Source organism: Mustela nivalis (genome assembly GCF_964662115.1).
Source record: "Mustela nivalis genome assembly, chromosome: 18".
In the NCBI taxonomy this organism is placed as follows: Eukaryota; Metazoa; Chordata; class Mammalia; order Carnivora; family Mustelidae; genus Mustela; species Mustela nivalis.
This window is the reverse complement of record NC_139037.1, coordinates 57,469,297-57,485,462: the sequence shown is the minus strand read 5'-3', so window position 1 is coordinate 57,485,462 and position 16,166 is coordinate 57,469,297. Positions and strand designations below refer to the sequence as shown.

The 16,166-nt window shown below is 63.3% G+C and overlaps 2 protein-coding genes and 1 long non-coding RNA gene across 10 annotated transcripts; 1 reads left to right on the top strand and 2 right to left on the bottom strand.

The window, feature by feature from the left end:
• Window positions 1-149: 149 nt before the first annotated feature.
• On the bottom strand, window positions 150-4,279 carry SIX5 (SIX homeobox 5; the record flags this gene model as incomplete). Its single annotated transcript, XM_082711252.1, has 3 exons — window positions 150-1,482; window positions 1,691-2,505; window positions 3,477-4,279. 3 exons carry the CDS (start codon window positions 4,277-4,279, stop codon window positions 866-868), a joined length of 2,235 nt encoding a protein of 744 aa, XP_082567378.1. The 3' UTR covers window positions 150-865.
• An 897-nt stretch (window positions 4,280-5,176) lies between these two features.
• Window positions 5,177-16,005, bottom strand: DMPK (DM1 protein kinase). Of its 8 annotated transcripts, XM_082711257.1 has the most exons (15): window positions 15,678-16,000; window positions 13,240-13,331; window positions 12,877-12,960; window positions 12,691-12,786; window positions 11,987-12,135; window positions 11,563-11,656; window positions 11,059-11,265; window positions 10,713-10,976; window positions 9,933-10,018; window positions 8,078-8,189; window positions 7,195-7,358; window positions 7,007-7,104; window positions 6,798-6,844; window positions 6,416-6,501; window positions 5,177-6,080 (listed from the first exon to the last, which is right to left on the bottom strand). In XM_082711257.1, exons 1-15 carry the CDS (start codon window positions 15,835-15,837, stop codon window positions 5,921-5,923), a joined length of 1,899 nt encoding a protein of 632 aa, XP_082567383.1. In that variant the 5' UTR covers window positions 15,838-16,000; the 3' UTR covers window positions 5,177-5,920. The 8 variants fall into 8 exon arrangements, with proteins under 8 accessions (XP_082567383.1, XP_082567385.1, XP_082567381.1 ...); XM_082711259.1 differs by having other exon boundaries at window positions 6,228-6,505; window positions 7,007-7,358; window positions 15,678-16,005; XM_082711255.1 differs by having other exon boundaries at window positions 7,007-7,358; window positions 15,678-15,995.
• LOC309853370 lies at window positions 5,935-7,788 on the top strand. Its single transcript, XR_014305627.1, has 3 exons — window positions 5,935-6,065; window positions 6,163-6,359; window positions 6,939-7,788. It is a non-coding gene; the product is annotated as an uncharacterized lncRNA (long non-coding RNA).
• Window positions 16,006-16,166: the final 161 nt, after the last annotated feature.

The following is a 16,166-nucleotide window of genomic DNA, read 5'->3' as shown; positions in this document are numbered from 1 at the left end:
TTCCCACGCGCCCCTTCCCGAGCGGCCGCATGGAGCGGACCTCCAGCTCCGGCCCCAAGGCGGCCAGAAAGCCAGAATCTCAGGTCAGGCTTTTTTCTGGCTCAGTGTTTCCTTCAGGCAAGTAACGCAGAATATAGCCCACACCTCTGGAGGGTCTAGTTGTCTGTTAACTTTATTTTAATTGAAATGGAGGCATAACATGTCCTAGAAAAATAAAGATTTGATACAAACTAGACATAGGGGTCAGGCTTGCCCCAGGGGTGAAGGGATCTTTGGTCTGGGGCCGGATGTGAGAATGAGGGCTCTAGTCCGGGGAGGGGGTCTTCCCCAGGCCTCCCCGCACCTGCCTCCCTTCTCAGCAGGAAGGGCCCAGCCCCGAGGCTCCATCCATCTGGGGCACAGCCTCCACCCTCCAACTCCAAGTGGTTCTGAGAACACTGGACGTCAGCGGAGCTATTAATAGCATCTGAGAGAGTGACAGGGGGAGGGCTCAGGGGGGCTGGAAATCAGCCACGTGGCCGAGCTTTCGGCTCACAGCTAGTACCAGGTTGGGGGTGGCAGCCCCGAGTCAGGACCCCCAAACCTCCCTATCTGGGGGCACAGAGCAAGGAGAGGGCTGTAACAGAGGGGCGCCCCCCCCCCCCATCCAGAGGACCGTGTTCCTGGACAGGAGCAGACAGGGGCGAGTCCCCCTGGCACCTCCAGGGCTCGGAGAGGTTACACAGCCTGGGGGCGGGGTGGATGCCATGGTAGAATCTCAGGCTCACAGCAAAGTGTCTGAGCAGCCCCTCGGCCCAGGCGGTCCTGGATCTCAAGCACCATTGGCAGCAGAGGCGATGAGGCCCCAGGGGGCTGTGTGGGGGGTTCACAGCTCCAGAGGCTCTTCCACAGGCACCGACTGCAGCTGGGTCAGAACCTTGGGCTCGGCTTCCAGACCCTCGTCGGCCTCACCACCTGCCGTGGACCCCAGAAGCAGACCCTCGGGGTCGGGGTCTGGCAACCTCAACACGGTGTGGGAGGCCTGTGTCCCCAGCCCTTTCTCGGCTTCCAGCAGCCCTTCCGGGCCTGTGCTCAGTTCCAGTCCCGTGGGCCAGATGGGCATGGCTGCGGGGGACAGCATGAGCCCTTCGGGCGGGGGCGCTGGGAAGCCAGGCAGGAGGCCGGAGGAATCTGGGGAGAAGGGCAGGCTGGAAGCGGCGGTGGCAGCAGGGACGGACGGTGGTGGAGGCTGCGGCGCAGACAGTGGGCCCAGGGCGTGGACGTCCGAGAGCGCGGGGCTGGGGGCCACTGGTAGGGCTCCCTCAGGCACTGAGATGGCCGGGTCTGGCTTCAGGGGCAGGGCCAGGCTGGGGGCAGGCGGCAGGACCTGGGAGACCAGCATGCTGGTGGGGAAGGTGGCCGTGAGGATGATCTTGCCCTGCTGCACGGCCACGCCCGTCACGATGGGGCTGCCAGACACGGGGTTGGCCAGGAGAAAGTTTCCTGTGGGGATGAGATGGGCCAGGCGAGGCATGAACCTGGCGCTCCCCAGGGTCCATAGGGAGATCGGGGTGGGGGAGCTTCGGGATGGGGGCTGTGTCTGCGTGGCCGGAGCCGACTGGCTCTGGAGGTTCGGGTTGTGCCAGGGATGGGCTGCCCAACCTCCCAGCGCCCCCCCCCATCACTCAGGCCCCAGCAAGGCGGGAGGTACCTGGGGCAGTGGCCGAGGGCAGCTGCAGGGCCGTCACGCCCACCCCGGAGTTTATCAGGTGCACGTTGGCAGGGCCCGCGGCGGCTGCCACCTTCACAGGGCTGCCTGGCCCAGTGGCTAACAGCTGCAGCGGCCCCACCGCCTGGGGCAGGGTCACCACCTGCGAGGTGGGCACCACCTGGGGCAGGTTCAGCAGTGGGGATGTGGGGCCCAGGCCTGCAGGGTACCCAGGGGGTGGGGAAAGGGGCACCACCTGCGGAGAAGCCACAGAGGGCACCGGTCCTGGGGGCAGAGGAAAGGGGGCGGCCGGTGGGGGGCCGGGCACCACCTGGGGCAGAGGCCCAGCAGCCTCTTCTCCAGCCGTCCCCGAGGCAGCCACCTGGGCTTCCTTGGTCTCCGCGGTGTCATCGGCATCGGGCTGAGCCTCCTCTAGCCGCACCTCCCCCGTCTGAGGGTCCAGGACCAGGGAGGTCTTGCCCTCACTGGCCCCCTGGGGCGCCGGCTGCTGCGGTGGAGGGGCGCCACTGCCACCCGTGAGCAGCAGGGGACCCAGGCTGGAGGCCTCCCCAAGGGCCAGGCTGTTGATGATGACCGGGCTGCCGTTGAGGAGCACTGCGGGAGAGCTGCCCGCGGCCAGGAAGCTCCCGTTCACCAGGATGGAGGAGGAGGCGGGGCAGGGCGCAGGAGGGGCGGCCCCCGCCAGAAATATAGAGCCCTGGGCAGGGGCCTCCGCAAGCACCGGAGCCGCCCCCCTGTCCAGGTCCTCGGGACTGCGGCTGGACTCGTCCTCGGTGGTGGGGTTCCCGTCAGACTCGCTGGCCAGAGAAAGGATTGTGAGCAGTAGCCCTGGACGCCCCGTTTCCCCACTGGCCGCCAGCAAGCCGCCTGCAGGGGCCCCGGCGGACTGCTCCCTCCCCACCTTGCCCCAGCCCAAACTTTTGAAGCAGAAAGCGTGAGGGTGGGCTATAAAACCTCCTGAGACCACCCAAGGACCCCCAAGGAGGGAGCCTCTGCAAGTCCAGTATTGATACCTCTCCGTAAAAGCTAAAGCTGGCCCCATCAGAGGGAGGAGGCCCTCCTCTTCCTGCCCCTTGGCCTCCGGGCCCCAGAAGCTGAGCACTGGGCAGCACAGTGGCCCCTGGGTCCCCTGGGTCGGGCTGAAAGCAGCCCAGCGTCTTCCCGGAGTAGAGAGGCGGCAGCCTGCTCAGTTCCCGGGGCCTCTCCCCCGCCCCAACCCCCGCCGGGCGTCAGAAAAGGGAGTGAGAGGCCTGCGCGCAGGGTGGGAGGGGAAGGGCTTGGGTTACAGGGAAACCGGAGCTGGGGAAGGTTCACGTTTCACAACAAAGACAGACGACGGACCACGCTGTTTGGGCCCCGAGGGGGGGGGTTGGGGGGGTGAGGAAAAGACACAACCTGGGAAAGGCCCGCGCGAGGTGGGTAGACAAGGGCCGGTCCCCCTTTCCACAGCCCCCCATTTTCTCACTGCCTCACCCCAGCCACGAACTCGGATGGGACTGGGGACGGAGCGCAGAGTGGTGCAGAGGGATGAGGTCTCCCAACCTCCGCGACAGGAGCAGCGGGGTCGGGGGCAGGGCCGGGGGCGTGTGCCTGTTCTGTCCACACGTATTCCCCGCGCCCTGGGGGGTGGGGGGCACCTGACGGTGTGAGCAGGAGGTGTCCCAGGAGCTCGGCGCGCTTACTCCGGCCATGGGCATGGGGAAGAGGGAGGCCAGTGGGTACCACATCCCCGGGAAAGCAGGACTTGCGCCGCCCGGGTTCCCCTCACCTCTTGCAAGGGGCGCCGCCGCCGCCCCCGGTCCGATCGCGCTGTCGCCGGTTCTTGAACCAGTTGCTGACCTGCGTGAGCGAGAGGCCGGTGAGCGTGGCCAGGCGGCGCTTCTCGTCCGGCGTAGGGTAGCGGTTGCCGCGATAGCAGGCCTTGAGCGCGGCGCGGGAGCGCTCCTTGAAGCAGTAGACGGTCTCTTCGCCGTCCCATATGGTCTTGGGCAGCGGGAACTTCTTGCGCAGACGGTACTTGTCCACTGCGCCCAGCGCGCGGCCGCGGGCCCGCTCGGCCTCGTGGTAGCGCGCGCGCAGGTAGAGGTCCTGCAGAAAGGCGTGGTGGGCGGCGGGGAAGGGGCGGCTCTCGAGCAGCCGGTAGAGCTCGGCATACTCTCCCCGCTGGAAGGCCACCAGGGCCCGAGCACGCAGCACCGGATCGCTGCCACGTAGGCGCTCGGCCGGGGGCAGTGCGCCCAGGAAGCGGCTCAAGCGGCCGGCGTGGCCCGCCTGTAGCAGCGCCTCGCAAACGCACGCCACCTGCTCCGGCGAGAAGCGGAGGCCCGTGGGCGGCTCGGCAGCGGCCTCGGGGGGCGACCCGGGGACGCCCGGGGATCCCGGGCCCTCCGCTCCCGACGCCGCTTCGCCCGCCCCGGCCCCGGCCGCGGCCGCCGCCTCACCCTCGGCCGCCTGCAAAGTCTGCAGGAGCTGGCGCGCTTCCTCCTCCTCTTCTTCGGTTGCCGCCGCCGCCGCCACCGCCTCCCCCCCGGCCGCCGGCCCCGCGCTCGGCTCCGCAGGCAAGGTAGCCATGTTTTGCAACTTTGGGAAGTTCCTCCCTCCTTCTCCTCCTCCCTCGGGCTTTCCCCAACCTCCTCCCCAGCCCGTCCCCCCTCTCCGCCCTCCCCTTCGTGCTTCCCGATCTTCTCCCCCGCGCCGACCCCGCGTCTCCCCCAGCAATGCCAGGCCCAGCTTTCCACTTGGGTCTCGGTCCCAGTGTCTGTGTGAGTGCCCGCCTCCCTCCCCGTCTGTCCGTGATTCTCCTTTTGTTTTCCCTCCGCCTCAGGCCGCGCTTTTTTGCCTCCCCCCGCGTGTGCCTCAGGCTCAGGGCCTCAGTTTCCCCATCGGGACAACGGAGAAGGTAACGGGCCGTCCGGGAGGCTAAGGGCGCGAAGCCACCTCCGCCCGGAGACTAAGCTTCTGCACGCCTCCGTCTCCAGAGTCCTCTGAAGGCCCCCCCACTCCCCATCTCCGCCTGCGCTCCGCCCCTCGGAATTCCCGGCTCCGCAGGGGGGCGGGTCTGGCCGGGAGAAGGGGCGGGGGAAATGGGCTAGAAAGTTTGCAGCAACTTTTCTTGAGCAAGTCTCTTGAACAGAGGCGAGTGGCCAGCGCAGGCGCAGTGGTAGGAGGATGGCCGCGCGCGCGCGCAGCGGGCCCAGCCCCCTTCTTCCCGGCGAGCGGGTGGCACAGCTGGACCACAGCTGGACAGGGGGCGGTGTCTCCTGGTGGCTCGCTAGCCATCTCCTATTGGCCCGATGCCGAGGTCACGCCTCCCGGCGTCCCCACCCCCACCCCAACCCTGATTCGTCAGCTCTGCGGCCCGCTAGCTTCCCGCCAGGCCATTGGCCGCCTCAACTCGCCTTCCGATTGGCCCCCTGAGCAGCCGCCTTCCCACAACGCAAAGAGAGCGGACACCCTGGAGTTCCCAGCTTCGGGCAGACGGGAGGGCCTTTTATTCGCGAGGATCGGGGGTGGGGTCCTCGGTGGGGAGAGACAATAAATACTGAGGAATGTCGGGGTCTCAGTGCATCCAAAACGTGGATTAGGGCGCTGGGGTCCTGGAGCCTGTCAGCGGGTCGGAGGACAGGTCAATAAATACCCAAACTGCCGAGGCGGGCGGAGCCTGCAGTGACTCCGAGGGCAGCTCACGTGAGGAGGGCGCGGGAGTCCCCGAAAAAGCGGGGCTGGCAAAAGCAGAAGGTTCCCGAGAGAGCGGGCGGGCGGAGCTCGCACTAGACGTTCGCCGCGGGAAGAGGACGTTCCCGGGATAGCGGGGCCTCATGCAGAAGGATTTGTGGTCTGCGAGCCGATGGGGGCGGGGTAGGGGCAGTGGAGAGGTGGGGAGGGTGATAAACTGATGGCCGAGCCCTGGCCCTGCTGCCTTCTCTAGATGGCAGTTTGCCCGTCCATGTCGGGGTCTCAGCCAGGCCGCAGGAAGGAAGTGGTCTGCGATTCCCCCCGGCAGCAGCTGCAGCATTCCCGGTTACAAGCCTTCCGGGAGCGCCGTGCTCCGACCGCGGGCCCGGCTCCTCCCTCCCCGGCCGCCAGGGGGCGGGCCCGGATCACAGGGCTGGAGTTGTGGTGGAGACCCACGCTTGGAGCGTTGTGAACGCCGAGACGGTGGGAGCGGCTTCTGGGCGATGGCCCAGGTCACCCAACCCTCCGGCTTGGGTTCTAGGGTTCAGGAGGCGAAGGCGGCTCCTGGGTGGCGCCAGACCGGGGCGAGATGTTCGGCGTAGGCCACCAACCCAATGCGGCCCAAGGTGGCGGCAGCAGCCAGAGCAACGGCGAACAGGAGCAGGGAACGCGCCTCCGATAGGTCAGGCTTAGGGACCTGCGGACAAGAGGGCGGGATCAGGTCCCCGGGACACGGCACACCAATTGGTTCCTGGGACTCGCCACGCCTACTCCCATAGGTGGGTCCGCCAGCCTCTCTGCACTCCGCCCCGCCCCCGCGGGGAGCTGCGGTTGGTCCGCTGGCAAGCCTCGAGTCTTGTCCGAACTTGCCACTGGAGGCTTCCTAGCGGCCTTGCTGATTGGCTGCCCGGGCATCCTCCCTCCCCGCGGCGGGCCCCGCGCGACAGAGGCGCAGCTAAGCAGAGGCGGCCTGGGGGTACGTGGAGCGAGGAGGGGGCGCGGCGGCGGGCGGGCGTGAGCAGCCGGACGTACCCTGGCAGGGAGCAGCAGGTGGCGGCGGTGCATGGGGCCTGGCCCCACCAGCGGGCATTGGCCCAGAGCCACGGCCGGGGGGCCATCTAGCTGGAGAGAGAAGGGACAGGTGACCCGATCGGAGCCCAGCCCGGCCCGGCCGCCCTCAGCAGGGGGCGAGAGACAGCGGAGGGAGTCGGGGAAGGAATCGAGGGAGAGCCTAGACGGAATGTGGTTAGAGGCCTGGACCGAGGGGTATCTGGTAGACGTGGGGCTGAATGGAGGGTGTTTGCTCTCTGGAACCCCCAAGAGTTAGGGTGATCCCTGAATCTGGGCGGGGAGACGGGGCGGGGTCTGCAGAGGGACTAAAAGGCTTGATACAAGGGAAAAAGAGGGGTCTTACATGGGAAGGTAGATCCGTGGCCCGGGGACTGGGGACCCCCGTGACAGCTGGAAGGAGAAGAGAGAGGCATAGGGCGCGTGGAGGGACGGAGGAGGGCGGTGGCGCGGCGTGCCCCAGCCTGGGCCCCTCGCCCGCCCCCAGGTGTCCACACACGCCGCGGCCCACCTCCCCCCGTCGCCCTCGGGAAAGGGGCCGCATGAGGGACTCGCCTGCATCTCCCCGTGCCTGCAGCAGCTCCATCTGCTCCTGCAGCTGCCGGACGTGCGCCTCCAGGTCTCGGTTCCGGGCCTCGGCCTCACGGAGCTGACTGCGGAGAGCAGAAGACCGTGAGCCCTCCCGGGCCCAGGCGAGAGGGGCTACAGACGGCAAGGACGGGCCCGGGCGCCCCGACTCCGACCTGGCAAAGTTCTGGTTAGCTGTGCGGATGGCCTCCAGCTCCCGGCTCAGGCTCTGCCGAGTAAGCACCTCCTCCTCCAGGGCCTCCTGGAGCTCCCGGAGCGTCATCCGGGCCTCCTGGGCCTCCGCGGAGGCTGGAATGGCTTCCGGAATCGCCGCTTCAGCCTGCGGGCGGGACTGCGCTTAGGACTGCTCCTGGCTCCTGCCGCACCCAAGACCTGCGCCCAGGTTCTAGGCTGGGGACGCCCCCCTTCTTGTCCTCTAGATCTCTGGGAATCCTCCCAGCTCGTGCAGTGACCCAGGTCTCCTCCTTCCCTAACTAACCCCAGCTCGGGTCCTGGTCTCCTGCCTTTGGTCTGGGCTCTTCCACCTGGGAACCAAAGGGCTGTTCCTACAACCCACACCCAGTTTGACCACATCCCTCTCCTCCTCTCCAGCCCCTCAGCGCCCTCGGGAAGGCCTGCCTCCCTGTTTGGTTGGTTTCCTGTTGGCCTCAGTCTCCCCTCCCCTCATTCTCCACGCCCCTCCTCCTGGAATCAGTAAGTCAGCCTTACCACCCTCCTTTACTTTTCCAAAATAAACCTGTTGCGTTGAAGTTCTGTCTGTTGACCAGTAGGTACTTTTCTTCCCAGGGATGGTCCGCCTTGTTCTCCTCCTCCTCTTGGGCTTGCCCCTCTCCAGAGTCCCTCTCCTCCCAAACACAATGGCCTGTTTTCATTTTTTCATAGGGATCATTTCTGACTGAAGTAATTTTGTCTCTACTATGTTTTCTGTCCCCTTCTGTCAACTGAGCTCCCAGAGAGCTTAGCACTCCACAGCACACAAGACCCCGGAAGCCCTTGCATTTCTCTCCCCTTCATGCCTGACCTTCTCCAAAGACTCACTGTTTCCTCCGGTGGGGGCACGGTGGGCTCCGGGCTGGCTGCTTGCACAGGTGGCTCAGGCAATGGCTCGGCCTCCAGTTCCATGGCTGTGGGGCCTGGGGCCTCCTCATCCCTGGGGAGAGGAGCAGGGCAAGGGTAGGGAGAGCTGGGCTCCCTCAAGAGGTTGCCCGTCCCTTGCGTTTAGAGCCAGGACTCCCTCTCCCGTGGTCATAGGAGAGCCAGACTCTGAAGACCCCCTAGTGTGAGGAGGGGAAGGGCAGAGAAAAGGGAACTCTCCCAGGTTGGTGTGACAGGTCCCCTTCTTGTTAGTAAAGGCCTGCCCTCTGCATGGCCTCATGGCCCTGGGAGCTGGCCTCTGCTTCTGGAAGATCCTGGGATCCAGACACCCATGCTCTGGGGCCTGCTTATGTCCTCCCTCTCCATGTGACCTTTGCAGATCCCTCTCCTTAGGATGTCAGGACAGTGAGGAGTGCCCCACCCGACTCTAGCCACCTCCAAAGATACAGTCTTTAGACTGGGTGTGGGATCCCAGGACTGTGATTCTGGTCATCAGCGCCCCCGCCATCACCAGCTGCTGGGACGGGGTCACACCCTCCCTGGGAATGTGAAATTGCCATAAAAGTAGATGTCCCCTCCAACCCAACACTCCCTCTCGTGGAAACTGGTCACAAGGGCCTGGTGAGCCTGGGCGAGCCTGACCCACTGCAGCTGTTCATCCAGCCTGGGTTACAACAGAGATGGACAGCTGGGTCCCGACCCGCCCAGTGAGGAGCACACTGCTTGGTGGCTTGGGCTATTGTTCACTCATGGTAAGAAATGGCATTTGTGGGGTTCCTGGGTGGCTCAGTCGGTTAAGCCTCTGCCTTCCGCTCAGGTCATGGTCTCAGAGTTCTGGGTTTGAGCCCCATGGGTTCCCTGCTCAGTGGGAAGTCTCCTTGTCCCTCTCGCACTGACCCCTCATTTCTTGTGCTTGTGCACGCTCTCTCTCTCTCTCTCATAAATAAAATCTTTTTAAATTTTAAAAAATAATTTAAAGAAAAGGAAATGGCATTTGCGATACATTGTCCAGTAACAAAACAGGGGAGTCCACGTCATGTTCTCACAGTTGTCAAGTATGCGTGCGCGCATATATGAGCTAGGGACCATCCCTGATGGTGGGCTTCCTTTTCATTGTCCGCATTTTCTAATTTACTTGTGACAAGCAAAGTACTGCTTGTATAATTAATGTATTTAAAAGGCTTTGTGGTTATAAGAGTGATTCAACAAGTTTGTATTCTTTTAAGAACAATTTAGAAATTCTAAACTTATTTTCTAAGATTCTGGCCGATGGGGTCCCATGATTATACTAGAAATCTGAAAGTGGGGGCGCCTGGGTGGCTCTGGGGTGCCTGGGTGGCTCAGTGGGTTACGCCTCTGCCTTTGGCTCAGGTCATGATCTCAGCGTCCTGGGATCGAGCCGATCCTGGGATTGAGCCCCGCATCGGGATCTCTGCTCAGCAGGGAGCCTGCTTCCCCCTCTCTCTCTGCCTGCCTCTCTGCCTGCTTGTGATCTCTCTGTCAAATAAATAAATAAATCTTAAAAAAAGAAAGAAAGAAAGAAAGAAATCTGAAAGTGGCAGGTTGGAAGATTCCAGAAAGGCCGAGTCTGGCTCTGAGGTTTTAAAACTGAATCTAAAATTTCACAGTACTTATGGTCTGAGATTTTAAGGTCCTACATCTCTGGAATCCTAATAGTCTGTGGTGCAAAGGCAGGAAAGTTCCAAGATTAATCCTGCAATACGACTGGCGCCCCTCCTGGGCCCCTGGAGGCTGGTACCTGCGGCCTACACACAGGCTGCCCTGGGGCCACGCCTACCTGAGGGCCATGCAGGAGTAGGAGTAACCCACAAAGGGCAGGTGGACCCCCAGTGGCATGCCTTCCCGCATGTCCGACAGCGTCTCCTATACAAGAGAAACAGATGTAGGTGACCTGTGCTCCTCGGGGCTGGTCCCTGGGCCCTTCCCAGTCTGTGCTTAAATACCTGCTCCCACTATCTCAAGTGGCCCCTCCCTCATCTTCTTTCATTGTATCCTGCAGTTCCCCTTGGGGCTGTAATTACATACTTCTCCTGGGCTGTAAGTGGATAAGGGCAAGAGGCCAGGGGCTGGAGCTGGCTTGGTCCCTGTGTGTCCCCAGCAGCACCTGGCACAAGGGCACCCAGGCTGAACACGCGCTCAGCACAGCTTGTGTCACAGTTGAGACAGAGGTGGCCTAAAAGAGATTCCTTCACACCACTATGCTTTCCTGCCTCTCACTTAATCCTCCAGGCCTCAGCTCAAATAGCACCTCCTCCAGGAAGCCCTCCAAGATTTTCCATGCTGGGTCAAGAGCCCCACCCCCGTCCTCCCAGTCTCATCCCCAAACTCTCTGTGGAGTCGTTGTCTGGGGACCAGTCTGTGTTCCCCCACTGGATTGTGAATGCAGGTCACTGCTGGATTCCCAGCACTAGGGGGGGGGGGGCACATAACGCACATGCTCTGGGGGAGGAATGATTTCAAGACCCCAGGAGATGGGTACTATTCTCAGCCCAACTTTGTGGATGAGGGGTTGGGGGGGTGGGATACCCTCTGCCCAGCAGTGGTCGCAGGTACCTACCCCGCCCCCGCTCACCATGGCAGTGAGCCCGTCTTCCACCACATCGAAGTTGCACGTGTCAGTGGCACCCTCAAAATCCGGCGTAAAAGGGGGCACGCTGTCTCGGAGACCGTCCCAGTCAAGGCCAAAGAAAAAAGGATGATTCTGGAAATCACCTGCTCCGTCCCGGCCCAGCCGCATCTCAGGGGGACACAGCAGCTGCTGGATGAGGTCTCGAGCCTCCTCAGGGATCCCCCCATCGGCCAGTGGTAGAGACAGGTGCTCCTGCCCGAGGGAGAGGGAAGACGGGGATGTCAGCCGGGCAGGATGTGTGAGGGAGACCAGGGCTTGCTCTGGCCGGGCTCACCTTGTAGTGCACTATCTTGCCGTAGGTCTCAGCCGTGGAGTCGGCGTAGAAGGGCGTCTGCCCGTAGAACATCTCATAGGCGAACACTCCCAGCGCCCACCAGTCACATTCGGGCCCGTAGCTGCCCATCCCGGGCCCGCCGCCCACCGCCTGCAGGATCTCGGGGGACAAGTAGTCCGGCGTGCCCACAGCCACGAGAGACCGCACCTGAGGCAAAAGGTGCAGAGCTGGGCTCGGACCCGCCCCTCCGGGGTCTGGCCCCGCCCCTCTCAACCACGCCCGGAAGGCGTAGTCCTCCCCTCGAGTGTGCTAACCCCAACCCACTCACAAATTTAGGCGCGGGTGCCCTCCTCCTCTTTCCCCCTCCAAATCTGGTCGTGCCCCCACCCTAACTCTACCTGTGCGCCTCAGCCCCGCCGCCACACTGCACTTTCGGTCCCCCCATCTGACCCCACTCCTCTTTGGTGGCCCGAGTTGCCCGAAGCGGCGCACCGCGTCGCTCACCGTTCCGTCCGCCTGCAACTTGAGGCAGGAGCCGAAGTCGGCCAAACGGATGTGACCGCAGCGGTCCAGTAGGATATTGTCGGGTTTGATGTCTCTGCGCAAACGGAAGAGGAAAGTGGAATAAGTGAGCCTCCTTCCATTCATCTCACCAGGCTCCACCCCTCCAGGCAGCAAGGCCTCAGGTCCCCACCCTCTTAGGGAACATGCTCTCCAATTGCGGCCCCCCCTTAGTGGATTCTGAAATCTGAACCCCACTCCTCTGGCTCTGTCCCCAGTGGCCCCCACCAGTGAGATCCCTCTTCAGGCCTCGCCCCCTCTGGGCTCCAACCTTGGCGGTACCCTGCTCCCTGCCTGGGTACAACTTTTGCTTTCCTTCTCCAGGCCCCGGCCTCAGTCCCCGCCCCTCAGCCCCCGCTGCGCCCACCTGTGTACGTAGCCCAGCCGGTGTACCGAGTCTATGGCCATGACAATCTCTGCCAGGTAGAAGCGCGCCATTTCTGCCGGGATCCGCTCCCCAAACTTGCTCAGCAGCGTTAGCAGGTCCCCGCCCACGTAGTACTCCATGACCAGGTACTGGCAGGGGTCGCGACATGGCGGCGGCGGGGGGGGGGGGTAGTCAGTCACACCCTTCGTCCCTGACTGCTGATAGCCCGGGACAAAGGTCTTTGTCCTCAAAGGCCCCATCCCTGGGCAGAGGCCCTGTAGTCCCAGCCCAAGGAGAGCTCGAGAGGATCTCCCAGGCCAAGCCAGAGACACTCCTCCCCAAAACCAAAGAGAGAAGGGAAAAGAGAGCCCAGAGAGCTCCCAGTGCCCAAAGTACACAGCCTAAATACCCTGCCCAGGGTATTTAGATAGAATGTAGAGAGCTATCGCAGTCCAGGTGAAAGATCCCACCCCGCCCGCGACGGTGGCATCTTTACAGGGTCCTCTGGAATCAGCCTGGGAAAAGAGCGGTGAGGGACATCTCCCATCCCGGAAAAAGAAGACCAATTCCTACCACACCCAGAGACACTGCTGCCATTTCGAGGCAGCTCCCCAAGCCTAGAACTTCTCCCTGACCCCGCGACGTTCACTGACAGCCTCGGGGTCAGAGTCCGTCTCCCTAGTTCTCCCGGGTCTGGGGCTCACCAAGTAGTTCTCATCCTGGAAGGCGAAGTGCAGCTCTGTGATCCAGCGCCGGTCTCCGTTCACCAACACATCCCTCTCTTCGCGGAAGCACGACACCTGCGGGGCCCCCCGAGGTACTGAAGCGGCCGGGGGCCGGAGCATGGGTGGGTAACCCTAGCGCCCTGCACCTCCAGCCCCAGCCCTCACCTCGCCCCTCTTCAGCATGTCCCATTTATTCATGATCTTCATGGCATACACCTGGCCCGTCTGCTTCATCTTCACCACCGCCACCTGAAGGCCGAAAAGGGGTGACTGGGGGCGGAGGTGGCCGGGGAAACACGGGGGCTGGCCCAGATTGGACTCCACCCCTAATACGCTCTTGGCACCGCCTCACTATTAACGCCACGCCCAGCACCCTCAAGCCCCGCCCCCCGCCCGACTGGTGCAGGCTTTCCCAACTCAGTCATTCATCAATTTCTAAGGTCCCGCCCCAAACCCCTGGGTCCCGCCCACTGCACGAAAAGTCGCGTCCCCTGTTCTGGCTAGCTGCAGCCGCCGCTCAAGGCTCACCTCGCTGAACGCCCCGCGTCCGATCACCTTCAGAATCTCGAAGTCATCCCTCTGCAGTCGGGCCTCCTTAAGCCTCGCCGCGATGGGCTCCACTGGGGGGCAGGGGGAGGTGAGAACCGAGGGTAGCTGGGGGGTAGCTGGGACTGACACTAGAGACAGGAGGAAGTCCCACCCTCTGCCCCTCAGTCTCCCCTCGCCCAACGCCACCCCCCCCCCGCGCCCCCCTCCCCCGTCTCTGTCCCACGGTCTCCTCTGTCCCTTGTTCTCTCCTCTTCTCTCTCTCCTAGGACTGTCAGTCTCCCAAAGGCTTCCCCACAAAAACATTGTGAGAAGTTCTGGGGACCCCTGAACTCCCCTCCTACAGAAAAAAAGGTGGGATGCTTGAGGAATCCCTTTTAAAGAAGGGCACTGAGCCAGAGGGCTCTAGTGGGTGCAGGTGGAGAGCGCAGTCTCTGGGAAAGGGAGGCTCTGGAGAACAGATGATGTGAGGCCCCGTCCTTAGCGCCCCCCCCCCAAGCTTCGGGCCTCACCCGTCCTCCTGCTGAGAGTGGGAATGCCTGCCAGGCCCACCCCAGGCTTCTCAGTCCATCTCAGATCCTGTCCTGGAATGCTCAGTTTAGTCCAGCACCTCCAGGTTTAGATGCTGGCGGCTTTGGACCACACTTTGGGAAACACTGGATTTGGGGATGGGGCTCCCAGAGGGAACAGGAGAGGAAGACAAAGCCAGCGTGGATCCAAATTCCAGGCTCTAGTGTACTCGCTGCTCTGTCCTCAACTCGGGGAAGAAGGCTTCTTTCAGTCACCCCTCATTTATGGGTGGAGAGGTCAGGGCTCAGATGCGTGAAGAGTCTGGCCAAGGCCCTACAGCTAGGAATGTTAAAGAGGGCAGGTAGAGAGGAGAAGGGCCTGGCGGAGGGAATGCAGAGGCACAGGGAGAGGGAGGCCCGGGAAGTGGAGGACGCTGGGGACTTGGGAGGCAACACAGAGAGAGGGATGGGTTCAAGTGAGCGTAAGGGGAGATAGAGTGGGCTAAGGCAGCGAGAGACGGACCCCCACGAGTTTCGGGGAGAGCGGGCCGGCAGGGAAGAACCAGCCAGGGCCCAGGACAGGGGAGGGAGGAGAGAGCCAAGACGTTGAGCCCTTTTAAGGCAGCAGGAACCCAGGTCCCCTCCCCCGCCCCAGCGGCCTGGCAGGGGAGGGGCCGCAGAAAACTGCTCAGGCCACAAAAGGAGTGCTCCCTACAGGAGAGCCAGACCCCTGCCCCCGAGCTCAGGGCTCAGTTTACCCAGCCAGCCTAACTTCCCACTCTGCAAAATCAGGGCCCAGAGAGTTATTAAGGGCCTGGGGAGGTGGGGAGAAAGTTCTCCCAGGGGCTGAGTGGTCTGGCCTTTGGTCTCCACCTTCGTATCTGTGAAATGGGAGGGACAGGAGCGAGGCCTGGGTCAGAAAGAGATGAACACGAGAAATGGAGGAGAGGGGGAGGCAGAGAGACAGAAACCAGTGACCAATGACCCAGCGACCAAGCGCAAGCCACTGAGGGACAAGCCATTGCAGGAACGGAGTGGCAGGATGTCAGGAGAGAGAAAACCGAGAAAGAGTCGGAGTGCTGGGGTGGAGGAGGGGCAGAGGCAGACAGGGCCAGAGGCTGAGGTGGAAGCATTTGCCTTCCAGACTGGTTTCCGGGGGAAGACCTGGCCAGAAGGGACTTTGTGCAAGAGCTGGAAGGTCAGAAGTCATGAAAAGAGGTACCTGGGGAGCTGGAGAGGAGTCAAGGCTGCCCCAGGCAGACTAGATGGACCAGGGCTGGGAAGGTGGGGGGTGGCCAGACCCTAGAAAATGGGCGCACCCAGGAGAACCCTAAATTGTTCCCCTGGCATCCAGGGGGTGGTGCCTGTCTGCAGAGCTGGTTCTCCCCCAGGGCCTGAGTCACCGCACCCTCCCAGGGCCTGGGCACCTGTTGCAGCAGCTGGAGAGGCTGGCGCCGAACACCTGCCCACTGGCTGCGCCCCTGGCAGCTGCCCCATGTTGTCCCTTCTGCCTGCCCCTGTGCTCTGGGAGACCAGGATGGAGAGCCATGGGGCCCATTTTGGTGTGTGTGTGGGTGGTCGCAGGACACGGGGCTCCCAGCAGGTCCCTAGGCCTAGACCTTGGGGAGGGGGTACAGTAGGACCACGGGAAGCTGTGCCCAGTCCAGCCTACCACGGATCCTGGGTCACAGCTCTGGAGCCATGCCTGTGCTACCCTCTGCTGAGCCCGGCCTGCCCTGCCAGGGTGGCTCAGGGATAGGGGAATGGCACCCTAGGACCCAGGACCAAGTTTCAGGCTCCTGAGTGGGAGGCTCTCCCACATCTACCGTGCCCCCAATTCTCCCCATCTCCAGCCTCTGCCCTGCCCTCCCCACTCCCCAATCCGCGGCAGGCATGCAGGCAGGCACTCACCCCACTGCAAGAAGTCGGCCACATACTTGTCCTGGGCCAGGTCGGAGGCCCCCAGCTCCTGGTGGACGCCCAGGAGAAGGTCGAGCAGGGGCTCCAGCCCCAGGAAGCCAGGGTCCAGCACCAGCTGCTGGAGCCGGCTCAGCCGCACCTCGGCTGACATGTTGGGCAGGCAGCACCATGGCCCCTCCCCGGGCCAGGGGCTCGGGGTCCTCCCGTCACGGAACCCGGCAGCCCCTGTCCAGACCTTGGGGCTCTGGCTGCATGTCTGCCTGTCCCTGGCTGTCCCCTGGGCCTCTCTGGCCACTTCTCTCTCTGCTGAGGCCTCCTCCCCTTCTCCCCACCCCTCAGTCCGGCCCCCTCCCGCCTCCAGGCCTTAACCCCTCCAGAGCCAGGCCCCCCAACTCCCTCCTACCAGGGCCCCACAGGACGAGTCAGTGTGAGATGGGGGGATGGAGAATCCCAACTCTCGCACCACGCCTGCCCCCCAAA

Excerpts from the sequence above, each read along its gene's own strand:
- DMPK (XM_082711259.1), bottom strand. The coding sequence starts at position 15,837 with ATGTCAGCCGAGGTGCGGCTGAGCCGGCTCCAGCAGCTGGTGCTGGAC. Across the intron at positions 12,136-12,690 it reads TCCAGGATGAGAACTACTTG|TACCTGGTCATGGAGTACTA; the intron begins GTGAGCCCCAGA and ends GACCCCTGCCAG. Across the intron at positions 10,977-11,058 it reads GCAAGATAGTGCACTACAAG|GAGCACCTGTCTCTACCACT; the intron begins GTGAGCCCGGCC and ends TCCCTCGGGCAG.